This window comes from Elephas maximus, chromosome 11 (assembly GCF_024166365.1).
Source record: "Elephas maximus indicus isolate mEleMax1 chromosome 11, mEleMax1 primary haplotype, whole genome shotgun sequence".
Classification (NCBI taxonomy): Eukaryota; Metazoa; Chordata; class Mammalia; order Proboscidea; family Elephantidae; genus Elephas; species Elephas maximus.
The window spans coordinates 40,905,576-40,928,865 of NC_064829.1; the positions used below are offsets into that span (position 1 = coordinate 40,905,576).

The 23,290-nt window shown below is 38.1% G+C and overlaps 1 protein-coding gene across 1 annotated transcript in view; it reads right to left on the minus strand.

The window, feature by feature from the left end:
* The window catches only part of CCDC178 (coiled-coil domain containing 178), a 548,199-nt gene that overhangs the window by 447,037 nt on the left and 77,872 nt on the right, over nucleotides 1–23,290 (minus strand). The window contains exon 4 of the mRNA XM_049901613.1: nucleotides 18,933–19,072. Coding sequence (XP_049757570.1) covers nucleotides 18,933–19,072 — 140 coding nt within the window. The remainder of the gene's footprint in view (nucleotides 1–18,932; nucleotides 19,073–23,290) is intronic.

Consider the following 23,290-nt stretch of genomic DNA (forward strand, 5'->3'; position numbering starts at 1 on the left):
ATGCAATGCTGGTGGTTTTTACTCATCTCTGCTAAAAAATTTGGAAGACAGCCTCCTGGCCAACCAACTGGAAGAGATTCATATATGTGCCCATTCCAAAGAAAGGTGATCTAATAGAGTGCAGAAATTATTGAACTATATCATTAATATCACACTCAAGTAAAATTTTGCTGAAGATAATTCAAAAACGATTGCAGCAGTATATTGACAGGGAGCTGTCAGAAATTCAAGCCAGATTTAGAAGAGGATGTGGAATGAAGGATATCATTGCTGATGTCAGATGGATATTGGCTGAAAGCAGAGAATACCAGAAGGATGTTTACCTGTGTTTTATTGACTATGGAAAGGCTTTTGACTGTGTGGATCATAATAACTATGGATAATGTTGCAAAGAATGGGAATTCCAGAAAACTTAATTGTGCTCATACGAAACCTGTACACAGACCAAGAGGCAGTCATTGGAAAAGAACAAGGGAATACTGCATGGTTTAAAATCAGAAAAGATATGTGTCAGGGTTGTATCCTTTCACCATATTAATTAATTTTTTTTTTATATGCTCAGCAAATAATCCCAGAAACTGGGCTATATGAAGAACACGGCATCAGGATTGGTGGAACTCATTAACAGCCTTCAATATGCAGATAACACAACCTTGCTTGCTGAGAGTGAAGAGGACTTGAAGCACTTACTGATGAAGACCAAAGACTACAGCATTCACTATGGATTACACCTCAACATAAGGAAAACAAAAATCCTCACAACTGGACTAATAAGCAACACTATGATAAATGGAGAAAAGATTAAAGTTGTCAACGACTTCATCTTATCTAGATTCACAATCAACACCCATGGACGCAGCAGCTAAGAAATCAAAGGATGTATTGCATTGCGCAAATCTGGTGTAAAAAAAACCTCTTTAAAGTGCTGAAAAGCAAAGATGTCACTTTGAGGGCTAGGGTGCACCTGACCCATGCCTCATATGCATGCAAAAGTTGGACTAGGAATAGAGAAGACTGAAGAAGAATTGATGCCTTTGAATTACGGTATTGGTGAAGAATGCTGAATACACCATGAACTGCCAGAAGAATGAACAAGTCTGTCCTGGAAGAAGTACAGCCAGAATGCTCCCTGGAAGTGAGAATGGTGAGACTTCATCTCAAGTACTTTGGACATGTTATCACAAGGGACCAGTCCCTAGAGGAGGACATCAAGCTTACTTAGTAAGGTAGAGAGTCAGACAAAAAGAGGAAGACCCTCAACGAGATGGATTGACACAGTAGCTGCAACACTGGGCTCAAACACAGCAACAATTATGAGGATGGTGCAGGATCAGGCAGTGTTTCACTCTGCTGTACATAGGGTCATAATTAGTCGAAACCAACTCCACAGCACCTAACAACAATCGTCCCAAAAAGAAACCCTAGGAAACCACTAATCTGCTTTCTGTGTAGATTTGCCTATTCTGGACATTTCCCATAAATGGAATCATACAATATGTGTACTTTTGCAATTACGGTGATGGTTGTGCAACTCTCTAAATACATTAAAAATCAATGCACTGTGCACTTTAAATGGGTGAACTTTATGGTACGTAAATTAGCTCAATAAAACTATTAAAACACATACACAACAAACCTTTTGGAGAGAAACACAAAGAACAATTTTGTCAAAAGTGAAAATGCTGCAAATTAAAAGAAGAGGGAAAATAGCTGGCGTTTCATCCTCACTGACCTTCACCATGCCCCAATCCCACCATAAATGCACACTCTCCATCCCCGGGAAAACTCAACTTCAGTTGGGGGAAACATCACTGTGGATTAAACAAAGTCGTGTCAAGAGCATTATCTCTCTCAGCTCTTTTCTAATTTGGGGGCCTTAGCAGGAGTGGGACAACGTATCTTGTTCAACCATGTTGTAAGTGCAAGACAACACTCCAAATATGCATGGTGCACAGGCTGGGCCAGGTTTCTAGACAGCCAGGAGGCCATTTAAAAAAGGACAGTAGAAATCATATCAAATTTAGTAACTAATATGGATTGCTCCATAAACATCATGTCCTTCACACCAGAGTCTGAACACACATTAGCACATGGAAAGCACCTTTTATTGTAAGAATCAGACAGCATATGCCAGGAAAAGTTCCATCAGGAGCAGTCCTCCTCAAAAACTGTCTGGGCAGAGATGACAACTGTTCCTTGCATACCCCATTTTGCGCCGTATATAAGGGGCTTAAATGGGATTCTACCTACTGCTGGTCTGCCCCTGGTCAAGTAGGTTCACTTAGGTGAACCGTAAACTTAATTAAGCTATGTGTGCCCCACCTGTGCCATAGCCGAGGCAAATAAGAAAACTTCTGCTATTTTATGCTCCCAGTCTAAATGACTAATTGTATGTTTTTAACCCTGCTACAAGCATCCTACTGCATCATGCCCCCTGAGTTCCTGGAGGGGGGGATGTTAGCCCAGAATTATATCTTTTTAATCTTGCTAATAAACATCATGCCTCAGTGGGGGTGTTTTGTTCTGAGGCCTAACAATGCCAGCAGGGAGAGGAAGTGAGAAAACCATGGCCAAATGGCTTGTCCAAAGGATTTGTTCCTCACAGCAGGAGGAGTTTAAATAAACCTGTGCTTGGGCAAACACACCCTTCTGTTTTGTGGGCTGCCAGGCTTTTACTGAACCAGCCTGTCCTCATTATTGCACCAGCCTTTTCCAACAAATGAGGAAATAAAAAGATAAGATTTGGGGAATTTTGAGGGGTTATTAAACCAATTGCCTGCTTTGACTTCCAGCCTTAAAATTCAGAGGAATTCACACAATCTGCAACTCAGGATAAGAATTCCTTTGTGCAACTCATGACTGGGATTACCACAGAATCTGGGGCAAAGGCTGTAGCTGGTAATCACCAAATCCACCTTGTTTTACATTCTGCACATATAAACCCCTGGGACCTGGTGAAGGGGTAGGCACTATTGTTCCTAGCACCAGACAGGTAGCAGACAGTGCCTGATGTTGTAGGTGATAAATGAATAAATGCTGATACAAATTGGGAATGTTATATCTCCTTTCAGTGGTACAGTTGAGAGTTATTGTTGGGTAAAATGTTTTTTAAGATTTCTTGAGAAAAAATATCTTCTTTGAATTTCTTTCATATGTTCCAGAATTATTAAAATGCACAAAGATACACTCATTACAAAAATTGGTATTTTCTGCCAAATAACTACTCGTTTTAAGTATTTCTTACACAGCTTTATATGAAACTAAGTTTTCTGCTTATGTTGACTAATTTTGAATTATGATCTATAGGAATAACAATGCATAACTTTTCAATAAAGATCCATATGTATCTACGTGTTTGGAAATAATACATACTGTTAATTTTTATTTAAAAAAAATCATGAACTATCTTTTAAAGATCTCTTTTCAGTAATTTTTGCTTAATTTTCCTTAATATTTTTGAGGAAAGGCTGTCAATACAAGGTTGTCTAATTAATATTACCAAAAATTCATTTTTCCAGAGAACAACAGGAAGTTTGGTTGTTTGTTTTTTTGTTTGTTTTTTTCTTTTCCTCATTGTGGTAGGCTACTCAGGAAAAAAAAAATTTTTCATCTTTCAAGAAGATAACCGGCTACCAGTTCATTCTCAGAATGTTAATTAAAATGTAGATAGCTACTTGTTCAATCAATAATTACAGTAGCCTAAACAAAAACTATAGCAGCCTAAACAAAAACTATAGCATAAGAAACTTGAATAGGTATACTCTATGTACCTGGTAATCTACTTCTAAAAAAATAGGCTAGCTAAAACCTTGTGAATAGCAGCCAAACATTGATATAGTGCTGGAAGATAAGCCCCTCAGGTTGGAAAAAAAAAAAAGGTTGGAAGGCACTCAAAATATACTGGAGAAGACCTGCTTCCTCAAAGAAGAGTCGACCTTATTGACATGGATGGAGTAAAGCTTTTGGGGGCCTTAATTTGCTGATGTGGCAAGACTTGAAATGAGAAGAAATAGCTGCAAACATCCATTAATAATCAAAACGTGTGGTAGTACGATTGATTACTTTTGCGTATGGCCTTTCTAACCATGGTCTTGTAACTCCTACCCAGGTGATTCAGTGGGACTGTAAGATAAGTTAATTGCGGCCCACCAAGAGGATTGGTCAGTTGCCTTAAAAAACAGTTTTGCCTTAAAAGGAGCCAATTCCAGAGCAAAGAGGAGAATCCCAGCACCACCAAGAAAGAACAGCCAGGAGCCAGCATGTCCTCTGGACCTGCAATCCCTGTACTGAGAAGTTCCTGGACCCAGGAGGCAGAGAGTAAGCTGTAATCTTAAAGACAGTGAGAAGTGGTGGCAGGAGAGGCCTGACAGCAGAGACCCAGCAGCAGGAGATGGCATGATGGGATTCCCAACCCGTAGAGAGAGAGAGCTGAGTGCCTTTGGGCAGAGACTGAGGGTTAGGGAGAGGTACACCTGCAAGAATGGCTGGGAAGAGGCTGTCCTGATGGAAGAGCTGTATCCTGAGTGTTCCTGAGCCTGAATTGTAACTGTTAATTTCCTAATAAACCCCGTAATCATGAGTATGATCTGAGTTCTGTGTAGCCATTGCAATGAATTATCAAACCCAGCAGAGAGGTAGAGAGTGCTGTGCAAGGGATGGCTGGTGTCAGAATTAGTAAGGATGGTGAAGAGGGGAAGTTTGTCTGGCCTCCACCTCATGGGAGTCAGCCTTATGCTGTTGATCTTGGTTCTCTTTCCCCTTGTGTGGCTGGAGGAAGTCAGACACTCTCCCATGCCATTTTTTACAGTTGGTGTCAGAAGGAGGATTCTTTGCAATGGTTCCAGGCTCATGGAACTTTGTAAGAGAAAGAAAGAAAAGGATTGGGAGGTGAAGCTTTTGATTCCTAGATGGTTACTTTGGTTGATGTTATCTGCAACGGCTGAAAAGCTGTACCTGGAATGGCCTAGGGCCAAAGCCAAGCCAGATAAGCAGGATGACTGATAGGACAACAGGGTCATCTTGTTCCACTCAGTAATAGGCCCAAGGCCATGTGCATATGAATAAGAAGGTAGTTAAGGTGTAGAGAAGACTAAACTGAAATGTTTTAAAAGAGTTATGTGTTTAGGATTATGTCTTTATCCATGTACTATGAATATTGAATGTTTCTCCTATCTAGTGTTGTAAAGCAGACCTAAATGTATGGTAGAAATGAATACTGGATATTATAGATTACAGACAGCATGTAACCCTGCCTTCAGCCAGTACTTGATTGGATATGCTGAAAGGGGAACTAGTATTTGACTGAGGGAAACACAGGCTATTTGAATGCAGTAGCTCTGTGAATACAGCAAACGCCTTAGGTAGAAAACCTGAGCCCCATCCACATTTTTTTTTCACAATGTGGAACGTACAAAGTATGACTCCAAGGAAACTGGAAGTCTTCAAAAATGAAATGGAACCCATAAAGATCAATATACTAGGCATTAGTGAGCTGAAATGGACTGGTGTTGGCCATTTTGAATCAGACAATCATGTGGTCTACTATGCTAGGAATAACAAATTGAAAAGGAATGGCTTCACATTCATTGTCAAAAAGAATAACTCAAGATCTGTCCTGAAATGCAACACTGTCAGTGATAGGGTAATATCCACATGCCTACAAGGAAGACGAGTTAATACAGCTATTATTCAAATTTACACACCAACCACTAGTGCTAAAGATGAAGAAACTGAAGATTTTTATCAACTTCTGCAGTCTGAAATTGATCAAACATGCAATGAAGATGCATTGATAATGAATGGTGTTTGGAATGCAAAAAATAGAAATGAAGAAGGACTGGTAGTTGGAAAATATGGCCCTGATGACAGAAATGATGCCAGAGACCACATGATAGAATTTTAAAAGATCAATGACTTATTCATTTTTTTCAACAACATACCTTTAATCAACAACATAAATGGTGACTATACATGTGGACCTCACCGGAGGAAAACACAGGAATTAAATTGATTACATCTGTGGAAAGGAATGAAGCAGAAGCTCAATATCATCAGCCAGAACAGGCCAGTGGCTGACTGCAGAACAGACCTTCGATTGCTCATATGCAAGGTTAAGTTGAAGCTGAAGAAAATTAAAACAAGTCCATGAGAGCCAAAGTACAATCTTGAGTAACCCACCTGAATTTAGAGACCATCTCAAGAAAAGATTTGACATGTAAAACAGTAATGACCGAAGACCAGACAAGTTGTGGGATAACATCAAGGACATCATATATGAAGAAAGCAAAAAATCATGAAAAGACCGGAAAGAAGGAAAAGACCAAAATGGATATCAGAAGAAACTCTCAAACTTGCACTTGAATGTAGAGCAGCTAAAGTGAATGGAAGAAATGAAGAAGTAAAAGAGATGAACAGAAGATTTCAAAGGGTGGATTGAAAAGACAAAGTATTATCATAACATGTGCAAAGACCTGGAGTTCGAACACCAAAAAGAAAAAATGCATCTGGTATTTCTCAGGCTGAAAGAACTGAAGAAAAAATTCAAGCCTCAAGTTGCAATTTTGAAGGATTCTACAGGCAAAATATTGAATGATGAAGGAAACATCGAAAGAAGATGGAAGGAATACACAGACCATTTCAGGAGGTAGTATATGATCAAGAACTGATGGTACTGAAGAAAGAAGTCCAAGTTTCACTGAAGCTGGAAAAAAGGCTCCAGGAATTGAGGGAATACAAATTGAGATGTTTTAACAAACGGATGTAACCGTGAAGTGCTCCTTTGTCTATACCAAGAAATTTGGAATCAGTTACTAGCCAACCCACTGGAAGAGATCCATATTTGTGCCCATTACAAAGAAAGATGATCCAACAAAATGCAGAAATTATCTAACAATATCATTAATATAACACTCAAGTAAAATTTTGCTGAAGATAATTCAAAAGTGTTGCAGCGGTACATTGACAGGGAACTGACAGAAATTCAAGCAAGATTCAGAAGAGGACCTGAAACGAGGGCTATCTTTGCTGATGTCATATCGATTTTGGCTGATAGCAGAGAATACCAGAAAGATGTTTACCTGTGTTTTGGTGACTGTGAAAAGGCATTCCACTGTGTGGATCATAACAATTATGGATAACATTGCAAAGAATGGCAATTCCAGAACACTTAATTGTGCTCATGTGGAACCTGTACGTAGACCAAGAGACAGTCATTTGAGGAGAATAAGGGGATATTGTGTGGTTTAAAATCAGGAAAGGTGTGTGTCAGGGTTGTATCCTTTCATCATATTTATTCAATCTGTATGCTTAGCATATAATCCAAGAAGCTGGACTATATGAAGAAAGAGGCAACACGATTAGAGGAAGACTCATTAATACTCTGTGATATGCAGATGATACAACCTTGCTTGCTGAAAGTGAAGAGGACTAGAAGCACTTACGATGAAGATCGAAGGCTACAGCCTTCAGTATGGATTACACCTCAACATAAAAAAAAAAAATCCTCACAACTTGACCAGTGAGCAACATCATGATAAAAGGAGAAAATATTGAAGTTGTCAAGGATTTCATTTTACTTGGATCCATAATCAATAACCATGGAAGTAACAGTCAACAAATCAAACAACGTACTACATTAGGAAAATCTGCTGCAAAAAGACCTCTTTAAAGTGTTGAAAAGCAAAGATGTCACTTTGAGGTCTAAGGTATGCTTGAACAACGTCACAATATTTTTAATTGTCTCATGCGCATGTGAAAGCTAGACAATGAATAAGGAAGACCAAGGAAGAATTGATGCATTTGAATTATGGTATTGGTAAAGAATATTCAATACACCGTGGACTGCCAGAGGAAGGCACAAATCTGTCTAGGAAGAAGTACATCCAGAGAGCTACTTGGAAGTAGTGAGACTTTGTTTCATGTATTTTGGACACGTTATCGGGAGGGACCATCCCTGGAGAAGGAAATCATGCTTGGTAAAGTAGACGGTTAGAAAAAAAGGGAAGACCTTCAATGAGATGGACTGACACAGTGGTGCAAAAACGGACTGAAACATGGCAATGATTGTGAGGATGGCGCAGACCTGGGAAAGTTTCATTCTATTATTGTACATAGGGTCCCTATGAGTTGAAACTGGCTTAACACCACCTAAAAACAATTTACTAGTTCAACACTAGCAAACCTAGCTACCATATACACAGTTATAATAAAACAAAATAAAATAAGGTTTTATAAAATTTAGAAAGTAAAAAAATTTTCGAAATTAAAAAAAAAAAAAAAAGACCCTCAGTGTAAGATCCGAAACCACAAACTATTTAGAAGAAAACATAGAGGTGATGTTTCGGGACCTAATTTTTAACAATGGATTCTTAGATACAACACCAAAACCATGAACAACAAAAGTCAAAATAGATAAATGGTATCTTATCAAAATCAAAAACACTTTTTCATCAAAGGACACTATCAAGAAAGTGAAGAGACAACCTATAAATAGGGAGAAATATTGTTGGAACTCATATATTGCATAAGGGTCTAAAAGCCAGAATGTATAAGGAACTCTCACAACTTAACAGCAAAAAGACAAACAACCCAATCAAAATAAATGAATAAATAAAAATGGGCAAAAGACTTGAATAGACAATTTACCAAAGAAGAGATTCAAATGGCAACTAAGCACATGAAAAGATGCTTGACCTCATTAATCATTAGGTAAATACAAATCAAACCACAGTGAGATATCATTTCACACCCGGTAGGATGGCTATGATTAAAAACACCATAAACAAAAGGTGTTGGCAAAAATATGGAGAAATTGGAATCCTCACCCATTGTTGGTGGGATTGTAAAATAATACAGCAGCTGTGAAAAAGAGTTTGGTGGGTCCTCAAAAATTTAAGCATAGAATTACCATGTGATTCAGCAATTCCACTCCTAGGTATATACCCAAAAGAATTAAAAGGAGGAATGAAAACAGGTACTTGTACACCAAGTTCACTGCAGCACTATCCACAATAGTCAAAAGGTAGAAAAGCCAAAATATCCATTAACAGACTAATGGAAAGACAAAATGTAATACATACATACGTACAATGGAAGATTACTTAGCCATAAAGAGAAATTTAGTCCTGATACATGCTACAACATGGATAAACTTTGAAAACATTGTGCCAAGTGAAAAAAGTCAGTCACAAAAGGACAAAAATTGTATGATTCCATTTATATGAAATAAAGAACAGCAAGTATACAGAAATCAAAGTTTATTAGTGATTACCAGATACGGGTAGGGGAACACAATGCTTAGAGGACGCTGAGCTTCTGTTAAGGGTGATGGAAATAATTTGGGAATGGTTAATGGTAATGGCTGAACAACACGAACGTAATTAAAGTCACTGAACTCTACATGCGAAGATTGCTGAGATGGGAAATGTTTTGTTATCTGTATATTTACCACAATTAAAAATAAAAAATTGTTAGCATTTGCTTCATAATAAATCACCTTTCATATAAAGTTTATATATATGTATAACATATATATGCACACATAAACGTATTATATATACTTACCTCTAAACACATTACTTATCATTATTGCTGTTTTTGTTAGAAGCTTGTTTATTTCACATGGTTGTTTTGAATAAGTTCAGTGCTGTGAAAACACCAACTAACTCTCTATGTAAATGGGAATTAAGGCCTCTCCGAGGCCAGAACCTCCCTGTGCCCTTCGATCACACTACCCACCACCAAACCCACTGCCACCGAGTCGATTCCGACTCATAGCGACCCTACAGGACAGAGTAGAACTGCCCCATAGAGTTAAATGGCCTTTGTAGTCAGATGGAACTGAGTTCCTTTCCAACCCTGGGGCTTACTATCTGTGTTATAATGCGCAACTTATCTGACTTTTCTAAGACTTAGAATTCTCACTGGTAAAGTAGGATTGTTGTAAAGAAGAAATACAAAAATACCTATTTGTCAAATGCCTAGAAAACAGCAGATGTTCAGTAAAAGTAACTCTTACTGTACTGGTGGATAAGTACTTCAGATGCATCTAGAAAACAAAAGTTCTGCTTCAGGCCTTCACTTGTTCTTCCATTCTACAGACATTTATTGAGTGCCCTCCACGTTTCCAATGAGCCCTGGATGTACAGTGGTTAGAGCACTCGGTGCTAACTGAAAAATCAGTGGTTTGAATCCATCAGCCAGTCCGCTGGACAAAGATGTGACAGGCAGTCTGCTTCTGTAAAGATTACAACCTTGGAAACCCTACAGGGCAGTTCTACTTTGTCCTATAGGTTTGCTATCAGTTGGAATTGACAGCAACAGAGTTTTCTTATTTTTATTTTTAACTATGCATCAAAGGATTCTTGGTGGAGCAATGGTTAAGCGCTGGGCTGTTAACCTAAAGTTCGCAGTGTGAACCCACCTAATGGCTCCGCCTACGAGACGGGCTATCTGCTTCTGTAAATCCTAGGAAACCTTATGGTGTAGATCTATTCTGTTACATGGGGTTGCTTTGAGTCAAAATTGACTCAGCACACTATGTATCAGGCACTGAGTCTGTTATTCAGTCGGCTCATTTACATAATACATTTCCATGAGAGAGGCTATTTTAGCAGCTTTCCTGAAGTGAAACTGTGAAATAGCTTATATTGTAAATTATTTTATCTAAGGCCATCTTTTCACTGGTCCATTATCCATAATGCACAGAAGTTTATCAACTGCTAATTTGTCAAGTGGGATTGTAGAAAGAACAAGAACATGGACTTCAATAACAAACAGAAGTGTGTCTGAATCCCAGTACTGCTTTACAATCTTGAACAAATTACTAAATTATTTTATTTTTTCCCTCATCTACCAATTAGATATAATCACTTATGATTATACTCAACGGTGCTTATATTCAACTATAATTGTGTGAGGTCTAAGTGAAATAAAGTAATATAGTACGATGTCTGACTTACATTAGGTTCTAATAAATGATAGCTGCTTTCATTATTTATAAAAATACCCACGAATCGAGAGAGGCGGAGCCAAGATGGCGGACTAGGCAGACGCTACCTCGGATCCCTCTTACAACAAAGACACGGAAAAACAAGTGAATCGATCACATACATAACAATCTACGAACCCTGAACAACAAACACAGATTTAGAGACAGAGAACGATCTAATACGGGGAAGCAGCGATTGTTTCCAGAGCCTGGAGCCAGCGTACCAGTCAGGTACGGCACAAGCACAGAGACCTGCTCCACCCCCCTGAACTAACCCCGGGAGGGGGACTAGCCGGTTCCACGGGCGGCGTGGGACGCAGCCATTAGGAGAAGTCCCCGGGAGGCAGTGACTGATCTTGGAGCAGAAAGAGCAGCATCCGAGCCGGGGAACCGTCCCGCAGGGATTTGGACTGCACGCAGGTACGCCATAAACACAGAGAGTTGCTCCACCCCCTGAACTAACCCCGGGAAGGTGGCCAGCCGGGTCGCGCGGGCGGCGTGGGACGCAGCCGGTAGGAGAAGTCCCCGGGAGGCAGCGACTGATATTGAAGCGGGGAGAACAGCGTTCCAGCCGGGACACTCGGTCGCGGCACAAGCACGGGGAGCTACTCCACCCATCTGAACTAACCCCGGGAGGGGGCCCACCTGGTTCACGGGGGCGGCACGGCCACGTGGCTGGAGGGATGAGAAGTCCCCGGGAGGCAGCGACTGATTTTGGAGTCGAGAGTGCACCGTCCCAGTAGGGGAGCCTTGACGCTGGGCGTGGGGCTGGAAGCGGAGGATCTGACCGTGACTCTAGCGGGCCAGACCCCCTGGGGGCAATCTCCACACAGCCAGCACACATAGGCGACGCGCCCGTGGGAATCTCAGATATAATAGTCATTCCAAGCAAGACAAGCAACTCTGGTTATATTCTGAGGTGCTACTCTCCTATCTCTCTGTTCCCTCCCCCACCCTCCCCAGGCGGCTTCATTAACATCTGAATAGCCTGAGCCAGAGGGAGAACTCTGATAGGGATCTGACTGCTGTTTTTTTTTAGCGGATTTTCTGGAAAAACTAGTTTCCCAGTGATGGCTCGGAGACAACAATCCATATCAAACCACTTAAAGAAGCAGACCGTGACAGCTTCTCCAACCCCCCAAACAAAAGATTCAAAATCTTTCCCAAATGAAGATACAATTTTGGAATTATCAGATACAGAATATAAAAAACTAATTTACAGAATGCTTAATGATATCACAAATGAAATTAGGATATCTGCAGAAAAAGCCAAGGAACACACTGATAAAACTGTTGAAGAACTCAAAAAGATTATTCAAGAACATACTGGAAAAATTAATAAGTTGCAAGAATCCATAGAGAGACAACATGTAGAAATCCAAAAGATTAACAATAAAATAACAGAATTAGACAACACACTAGGAAGTCAGAGGAGCAGACTCGAGCAATTAGAATGCAGACTGGGACATCTGGAGGACCAGGGAATCAACACCAACATAGCTGAAAAAAAATCAGATAAAAGAATTAAAAAAAATGAAGAAACCCTAAGAATTATGTGGGACTCTATCAAGAAGGATAACCTGCGGGTGATTGGAGTCCCAGAACAGGGAGGGGGGACAGAAAACACAGAGAAAATAGTTGAAGAACTTCTGACAGAAAACTTCCCTGACATCATGAAAGACGAAAGGATATCTATCCAAGATGCTCATCGAACCCCATTTAAGATTGATACAAAAAGAAAAACACCGAGACATATTATCATCAAACTCACCAAAACCAAAGATAAACAGAAAATTTTAAAAGCAGCCAGGGAGAAAAGAAAGGTTTCCTTCAAGGGAGAATCAGTAAGAATATGTTCTGACTACTCAGCAGAAACCATGCAGGCAAGAAGGGAATGGGACGACATATACAGAACACTGAAGGAGAAAAACTGCCAACCAAGGATCATATATCCAGCAAAACTCTCTCTGAAATATGAAGGTGAAATTAAGATATTTACAGACAAACACAAGTTTAGAGAATTTGCAAAAACCAAACCAAAGCTACAAGAAATACTAAAGGATATTGTTTGGTCAGAGAACCAATAATATCAGATATCAGCACAACACAAGGTCACAAAACAGAACGTCCTGATATCAACTCAAATAGGGAAATCACAAAAACAAACAAATTAAGATTAATTAAAAAAAAAAATACACATAACAGGGAATCATGGAAGTCAATAGGTAAAAGATCACAATAATCAAAAAGAGGGACTAAATACAGGAGGCATTGAACTGCCATATGGAGAGTGATACAAGGCGATATAGAACAATACAAGTTAGGTTTTTACTTAGAAAAATAGGGGTATATAATGAGGTAACCACAAAAAGGTATAACAACTCTATAACTCAAGACAAAAACCAGGAAAAACGTAACGACTCAACTAACATAAAGTCAAACACTATGAAAGTGAGGATCTCACAATTTACTAAGAAAAACGCCTCAGCACAAAAAAGTATGTGGAAAAATGAAATTGTCAACAACACACATAAAAAGGCATCAAAATGACAGCACTAAAAACTTATTTATCTATAATTACGCTGAATGTAAATGGACTAAATGCACCAATAAAGAGACAGAGAGTCACAGACTGGATAAAGAAACACGATCCATCTATATGCTGCCTACAAGAGACACACCTTAGACTTAGAGACACAAACAAACTAAAACTCAAAGGATGGAAAAAAGTATATCAAGCAAACAATAAGCAAAAAAGAAGAGGAGTAGCAATATTAATTTCTGACAAAATAGACTTTAGACTTAAATCCACCACAAAGGATAAAGAAGGACACTATATAATGATAAAAGGGACAATTGATCAGGAAGACATAACCATATTAAATATTTATGCACCCAATGACAGGGCTGCAAGATACGTAAATCAAATTTTAACAGAATTGAAAAGCAAGATCGATACCTCCACAATTATAGTAGGAGACTTCAACACACCACTTTCGGAGAAGGACAGGACATCCAGTAAGAAGCTCAACAGAGACACGGAAGATCTACTTACAACAATCAACCAACTTGACCTCATTGACTTATACAGAACTCTCCACCCAACTGCTGCAAAATATACTTTTTTTTCTAGCGCACATGGAACATTCTCTAGAATAGACCACATATTAAGTCATAAAACAAACCTTTGCAGAGTCCAAAACATCGAAATATTACAAAGCATCTTCTCAGACCACAAGGCAATAAAACTAGAGATCAATAACAGAAAAACTAGGGAAAAGAAATCAAATACTTGGAAAATGAACAATACCCTCCTGAAAAAAGACTGGGTTATAGAAGACATCAAGGAGGGAATAAGGAAATTCATAGAAAGCAACGAGAATGAAAATACTTCCTATCAAAACCTCTGGGACACAGCAAAAGCAGTGCTCAGAGGTCAATTTATATCAATAAATGCACACATACAAAAAGAAGAAAGAGCCAAAATCAGAGAACTGTCCCTACAACCTGAACAAATAGAAAGTGAGCAACAAAAGAATCCATCAGGCACCAGAAGAAAACAAATAATAAAAATTAGAGCTGAACTAAATGAATTAGAGAACAGAAAAACAATCGAAAGAATTAACAAAGCCAAAAGCTGGTTCTTTGAAAAAATTAACAAAATTGATAAACCATTGGCTAGACTGACTAAAGAAATACAGGAAAGGAAACAAATAACCCGAATAAGAAATGAGAAGGACCACATCACAACAGAACCAAATGAAATTAAAAGAATCATTTCAGATTATTATGAAAAATTGTACTCTAACAAATTTGAAAACCTAGAAGAAATGGATGAATACCTGGAAAAACACTACCTACCTAAACTAACACATTCAGAAGTAGAACAACTAAATAGACCCATAACAAAAAAAGAGATTGAAACGGTAATCAAAAAACTCCCAACAAAAAAAAGTCCTGGCCCGGACGGCTTCACTGCAGAGTTCTACCAAATTTTCAGAGAAGAGTTAACACCACTACTACTAAAGGTATTCCAAAGCATAGAAAATGATGGAATACTACCCAACTCATTCTATGAAGCCACCATCTCCCTGATACCAAAACCAGGTAAAGACATTACAAAAAAAGAAAATTATAGACCTATATCCCTCATGAACATTGATGCAAAAATCCTCAACAAAATTCTAGCCAATAGAATCCAACGACACATCAAAAAAATAATTCACCCTGATCAAGTGGGATTTATACCAGGTATGCAAGGCTGGTTTAATATCAGAAAAGCCATTAATGTAATCCATCACATAAATAAAACAAAAGACAAAAACCACATGATCTTATCAATTGATGCAGAAAAGGCATTTGACAAAGTCCAACACCCATTCATGATAAAAACTCTTACCAAAATAGGAATTGAAGGAAAATTCCTCAACATAATAAAGGGCATCTATGCAAAGCCAACAGCCAATATCACTCTAAATGGAGAGAACCTGAAAGCATTTCCCTTGAGAACGGGAACCAGACAAGGATGCCCTTTATCACCGCTCTTATTCAACATCGTGTTGGAAGTCTTAGCCAGGGCAATCAGGCTAGACAAAGAAATAAAAGGTATCCGGATTGGCAAGGAAGAAGTAAAGTTATCACTATTTGCAGATGACATGATTATATACACAGAAAACCCTAAGGAATCCTCCAGAAAACTACTGAAACTAATAGAAGAGTTTGGCAGAGTCTCAGGTTATAAAATAAACATACAAAAATCACTTGGATTCCTCTACATCAACAAAAAGAACACCGAAGAGGAAATAACCAAATCAATACCATTCACAGTAGCCCCCAAGAAGATAAGATACTTAGGAATAAATCTTACCAAGGATGTAAAAGACCTATACAAAGAAAACTACAAAGCCCTACTACAAGAAATTCAAAAGGACATACTTAAGTGGAGAAACATACCTTGCTCATGGATAGGAAGACTTAACATAGTAAAAATGTCTATTCTACCAAAAGCCATCTATACATTTAACGCACTTCCGATCCAAATTCCAATGTCATATTTTAAGGGGATAGAGAAACAAATCACCAATTTCATATGGAAGGGAAAGAAGCCCCGGATAAGCAAAGCACTACTGAAAAAGAAGAAGAAAGTGGGAGGCCTCACCTTACCTGACTTCAGAACCTATTATACAGCCACAGTAGTCAAAACAGCCTGGTATTGGTACAACAACAGACACATAGACCAATGGAACAGAATTGAGAACCCAGACATAGATCCATCCACGTATGAGCAGCTGATATTTGACAAAGGACCAGTGTCAATTAACTGGGGAAAAGACAGCCTTTTTAACAAATGGTGCTGGCATAACTGGATATCCATTTGCAAAAAAATGAAACAGGACCCATACCTCACACCATGCACAAAAACTAACTCCAAGTGGATCAAAGACCTAAACATAAAGACTAAAACGATAAAGATCATGGAAGAAAAAATTGGGACAACCCTAGGAGCCCTAATACAAGGTATAAACAGAATATAAAACATTACCAAAAATGATGAAGAGAAACCCGATAACTGGGAGCTCCTAAAAATCAAACACCTATGCTCATCTAAAGACTTCACCAAAAGAGTAAAAAGACCACCTACAGATTGGGAAAGAATTTTCAGCTATGACATCTCCGACCAGCGCCTGATCTCTAAAATCAACATGATTCTGTCAAAACTCAACCACAAAAAGACAAACAACCCAATCAAGAAGTGGGCAAAGGATATGAACACACATTTCTCTAAAGAAGATATTCAGGCAGCCAACAGATACATGAGAAAATGCTCTCGATCATTAGCCATTAGAGAAATGCAAATTAAAACTACGATGAGATTCCATCTCACACCAGCAAGGCTGGCATTAATCCAAAAAACACAAAATAATAAATGTTGGAGAGGCTGCGGAGAGATTGGAACTCTCATACACTGCTGGTGGGAATGTAAAATGGTACAACCACTTTGGAAATCTATCTGGCGTTATCTTAAACAGTTAGAAATAGAACTACCATACAACCCAGAAATCCCACTCCTCGGAATATACCCTAGAGATACAAGAGCCTTCATACAAACAGATATATGCACACCCATGTTTATTGCAGCTCTGTTTACAATAGCAAAAAGTTGGAAGCAACCAAGGTGTCCATCAACGGATGAATGGGTAAATAAATTGTGGTATATTCACACAATGGAATACTACGCATCGATAAAGAACAGTGACGAATCTCTGAAACATTTCACAACATGGAGGAACCTGGAAGGCATTATGCTGAGCGAAATGAGTCAGAGGCAAAAGGACAAATATTGTATAAGACCACTATTATAAGATCTTGAGAAATAGTAAACCTGAGAAGAACACATACTTTTGTGGTTACGAGGGGGGGAGGGAGGGAGGGTGGGAGAGGGTTTTTTATTGATTAATCAGTAGATAAGAACTGCTTTAGGTGAAGGGAAAGACAACACTCAATACATGGAAGGTCAGCTCAATTGGACTGGACCAAAAGCAAAGAAGTTTCCGGGATAAAATGAATGCTTCAAAGGTCAGCGGAGCAAGCGCGGGGGTCTGGGGAACATGGTTTGCGGGGACTTCTAAGTCAATTGGCAAAATAATTCTACTATGAAATCATTCTGCATCCCACTTTGAAATGTGGCGTCTGGGGTCTTAAATGCTAACAAGCAGCCATCTAAGATGCAGCAATTGGTCTCAACCCACCTGGAGCAAAGGAAAATGAAGAACACCAAGCCCAAAAAAAAAAGAAAAAAAAAAAAAAAATACCCACGAATCTACCTTCATCACTTTTAACAACATGCCTAATTGTTGCAATTGTTACTTAAAAAATATAAAGTGTACAGCATGCCATATCAATGGATATTAATTCTCTTCTCTCTACCTACTTAACATACCATTCAAGGCCCAGGACATCATCAGTCCTGTGACCTTAAAGCATTTTTCTTGAAGGGATATTCTGATCTGGGGAAACACAGAGCTAATATAATAATAACATAGAACGATATCAATAATGTTATAGAAATAACAATAGCAAATAAATATTGAGTGCATATGATATGCTAGCTATCCTTCTAATGCGGTATCAGTATGTCCATTTCCATGTAAGGTCATAGAACATGTGGCTATAAAGCCTGCGATCTTAATAACTGTGCTCTAAATGCCACTCAAAGGAGATGACACCTGGACCAAGAGTTGTGAGTGACTCATCAGAACACTCTTAGAGCTATGTGCTATAGCAGTGGTGAAGGGAGAGAAATAGGCCTGTGAGCATTAGTTGTTCAGAAACTTCATTTTAATAAAAGCTATGAGAAGTTTTTATCATTACTAAACCATCTTTTGAGAAAATAACCAGAAGTGACAGTGATTTCAAGATGGAACGCCCTTCAGAATAACAAAGGAAAACTTCAACATGGAACGCCCTTCAGAATAACAAAGGAAAACTTCAACAGGTTAAAAAGACAAAGCGAGAATCATTATACTGTCTTTCAATAGGCCTATTAAGTATTTCTTTAGAACAAAATAAGTCATTAAAAAGGGCACACTGTCCTTTTATGCATCAATTTACTCATCTAATCATCTAATCAGTTTAGTGTCCCAAAAAGGATGTAAATACTATTTAATTTACTAGTCAAGTTGGCTTATGGAAATTACTACTTAGCATGATTGCCTCTGGATAAAGAACAAGCAGGTAGGGAAAAAACCTATTTAATAAGGTCATTTCACCCTTCTGGAGTGAGACCATCAAAAACATGGCTAGATTTGTAAATTAAGGAATTTAGCAAAGGAAAAGTACTCTAGTTATCATTCAAAAATAAAAATCATTCTTTGGGTTCTTTAAAAAAGTCTTACAGACCCCATAGAGCCAACAACAATGTTAACATTTTAAATAAGCTACTCACCTGTTTCAAATACTCCTGTATTTTAGATTCCACATCTTGAATGTGTGAAATCATTTTGTTGACACATGGTGCTGGGATGTTTACTACAGAACAGCTGTGACGACGACATGGGTACCCAAAGTAAATGCCTTTATCCTCCCCTGAGCATACAGAAGACAAAGAAAGTTAGTTTTATACAGAGTAGCAACCCTCAGTGTTCAGGATATGCAAGAAATATTTTGCTTTGTTAGTACTAGTACTATTAAAGTACCTTCAATAAATGTATTTATAGGTTAAATAAATATATCAATGAATTATAGAACAAACCCTCAAGAAACTGAAAAGCTAAAACCAAATATTATTGATGACTTCATAATGTAACAAATAAAAATGAGCCCAAAAAGCCTGAAGAAAACCTCATGTAAAGAATAATGTATTACACAGCATCAAGAAATGAGTGTTTAAAAAATAAAGAAAAAAGGCAGAAAACCAGCTATACAGTCTGTTCCCAAATAGATTCTGAATAACTTAAAAATAACTTTGAAATATATTTTAAATACTCCCTTCAAAGAGGTTCCACATCTTCCAATGTAAATAATATGTAACCACTCATGCATTGAAGAAGTTCTTCCTTAAATCTAGTTTCTCTTGCTGAAAAAGAATCGAAGCAAGTCTCCTTCATCCTTATAATAACCTCATTTTCTACCTTCCATTTCGGAAAATTGGAGTCTCATGCGAGGAGTGATTGATGTTCTCACTACAGCATTCAAGCTGTACTCATCATAAAATCCACTCAGTCCGATGTGCCTCAGTGACTCTAATCCTGGCAAGTCTCGAATTGACTGAAGGTTGCAGAAGTACAGCAAAGCTGTCCATGAAACTCCACCAAAGTGCTTACTTGCAGTCCTTTTGACTCTAAAAACTCTTTTGGGCCGGATTATACTTACATTCAGGGATCTTAAATGGAAGCACAAAATAGGCTCAGTGCCTCAATGAGAACAGTGTGATGTCCTCATTCCAGTTGACCTTGAGGAACAGAGAAGGAATGATGTTGCCTCGAGACTCTGCCTTTTGTTTCAAGGCCAACTCATAGAGATGGCAAATGCTTTAGGTGTCTTCACTTAAACTGCAATGTTTTAGTATGGTTAAGTGAAGCCTAGTAATAGCCTCACAAAAAAAAAAAAAAATGATAAAAGTGTTAATTCTATTCCATATATGTGTATGTATGTGTGTATCACATTTTTTGAGCCCATCATGGAGTTAAGCACTTCTGATGCCACAATGTATTTAATCCTCATAACAATCTTACAAAATAGGATTATTATCCCAATTTCAGAGATTAGGAATCCAAGGCTTAGAGAAGTTACATAACTTCTCCAAGTTCACAAAGCTAGTAGGCGGGAAAGCTGGGACTAGTATAAACTGTACTATGAAGATCTTTTTACATTTAAAAATACAGCAAAATGAAGACAAACAGGGATAAAGTTACGTTTTAGAACATCTTGTTTTTATATATCACTTGCTTTCAAATTTTGAATCCTCCTTCACGATACCAGAGTTGATATTCTAAAGCTTTTTTAGTATGCCTTAATCATACTCTGAACACATATATACTCCTTATGACTACGCTGTGCATGCTATATTCCATCTTTCCTCTTTAGTTCACACACACATACCGTATTTTACGCAAATAATGCATGCCTTTTTTTTTCTACGTTTGTTTGACAACCGCACCTTCCTCCTGCAAAGTATTACCATAAGTGCACTATGCTAATTTTTCTTACAGCAAAATGTAAAAACTACTGGCATAGTCGCATTCATGAAAATACCTTGCAGAGGCAGGGTCCAGTTGGTAAACAAATGTAGGAGGCATGCGTTATTTTCATAAAAATATGCTATATATTTTCATCTCTGTAATCATTGAAGGTCCAAAGAACAAGTTGGTGAAAATAACATACTGATCTTCTATACAAATACGTTAATAAGGATATGTTGCCCTTCCCTTTAAAAATAAGGTTTTGATACACATTTAACAACAAAGCCATTGCCCTCATACTAAAAACATTTGTCTTAGTTCATTAAACACGGGAAAAACAAGAATGGTAATGACTCATTTAACGTTTTTCTTGTATGTGGTACGCTCAGCCTATTTTGTAAATACTAATTAATTTTCATAGCACTCTTATGGGTTAGAATTAACATTTTACATATGGTAAAGTAGGGAAAATGAAATACTGTGAAGTTAAAATTTGCATTAAAAGTCTGTAAAAGACATGGAATCATGGTATCCGCACAAGATAGAGTCAGAATTCAGGACTTCTGATTACTGACTTGCTTTTATTCCAAATGCATGTATGGTATAAATTAACACTTTCCTTTCCATTTCTTTTTAATTTTACCTAGTTCAAACAGCATGATGTAATCAAAAGATTGCTGAAGAAGGTGTCCATGTTCATTCTTTTTTTTTTTTGAAACTGGTTGGGCATCTTTGGCTAAAATTACTCAGTCTCTAAATCTCAGATTTCTCATTTAATAAATAAATGGGTTGATAGGATGTTATCTAAGGTCTTTTTCACGAAAGTTCCATGACACAACAAATCAATGGTTTTAGACAAACATAAATTGATGGAGCTTCTCTTTGTGAAGCCTATGCACAAATGGCCAAGGGGAGTATTTCAAGAATAAGCTCAGGTTGGACTCTCATTCTCTGTGAACTCCCCCTCCCCAGCCCCAGCTCCCTTGCCCAGAATCCATGCATAAATTCAAGATTCTCCTGACTCTTGGCCAGAGTTGACGGTTGCTAAAAAGCTGCAACATGGAATATCCATTTGGGGAAAAACAGGGACTAGCTTTTTGTGTGGGCAAATGAGATAGAAATATTGTGTTTGTAAACTGTCCACTTCCCCTGCTCGGTCATTTTTATCCTTGCATAATTATTGATCCAGTTCCAAAAAATTAAGTTTGTTACAAAATCCCTCTTTTCTTCTGCGTTTAATATGTGCTTCCTTTAAACACATCACCTCAGTTCTTGTATCACCACTTCACTGGAACTCAGTAATCTTAGAAAAAATTTATCTGTATATAAGTTTATTTTTTACATTCAGATATGCCTTTTAACATCTTTTTATCGAAAATCTTGAATGTTAGTGCTCTTGAGTTTAGAAATAATTTCTCACCAATGCAAAACCTTTGTTACCATGAACAGAAAAACACCTTTAAACTTTTATGGAAAACAAAGCTCCCTTTGGTTTTTGTTAGACATTTTTAAAAAAACCTTTCATCAACACTAATGTTATTTTATCTCCATTGGACCTTATACCTTACATTGTTGGAGACAGTCATCACTGAATATGTAAAAAAAAAAAAAAAAAATGTATAAACTCTCAGAGTTGAAGGTGACCAAAGACTGCTTGTGCCTCAACCCCATTCAGTGTATAAATGCCCCTGTTCTGTTTGCTTACCTCCATTCTCTTCAGTCTCTTCATAATCTTTTTGGCATTGCTATGGCACACTTATTGGTTTCTCCATCTATCTCTCTCATGAACTTTTGCATTTTTATGAAGCAAAGCTATTTAGTTTCTTAAAATAACTATTGGATGATTGAATGCATATATTCTTTTTTTTTTTTTTTTTTGGCATGGTGTAACCTGGCTTCTGTTCTACTTTATGGAAACTGTATTCTTAAACCCATTAACCAGTCTTCACACTACCCTCTGTGAAGGAGTAACTCTTATGGAACTAGTCCTCCAGTTATAAAGAACTCTAAAACTACAAAAAGCTTAAGAGACAATGATTTTCAGACATTGAAAAACAGGCCCTGCAAGACTGTGATTCCTGAGAGATGGGAAATTCATGAGGTTGAGTATCATGATGGCCCACCCCTCTGCCAAGGGACAATTTCCCAACTACAACATAGAGATTTGGGTAAATAGCAGAGCATGCCAGTCCTGCTGAGCTGAGGAGGCAAACATCAGTGTTGTAGGCAGCAGGAGGAGGTAAGATTTTCAGAGCAGAAACTAGAGAGGGTTGTGCAGAGAGTAACCTATTGCTGTCAATTCAATTTTGACTCAGCAAACCCTACAGCACAGAGAACTGCCCCATAGGGCTTCCAAGGCTGTAATCTTTAGGCAAGCAGACTGCCACATCTTTCTCCCATGGAGCGGCTGGGGAGTTTAAACTGCTGACCTTTTAGTTAGTAGCCGAGTGCTTAAGTGCAGAGAATGGATTCTAGAAAGCCATGTGAGAGTGCCCTTGGAATCTGTAGGTAAGAGCTAGACCGCATCTGTGGAAGGCAAAATTACGTGAAGGTTAACAGAGCAGATTCTACAGTACTGAGAAAGGAACTTTGCTACTAGAGGTTGAATAATGTTATGGAAAGA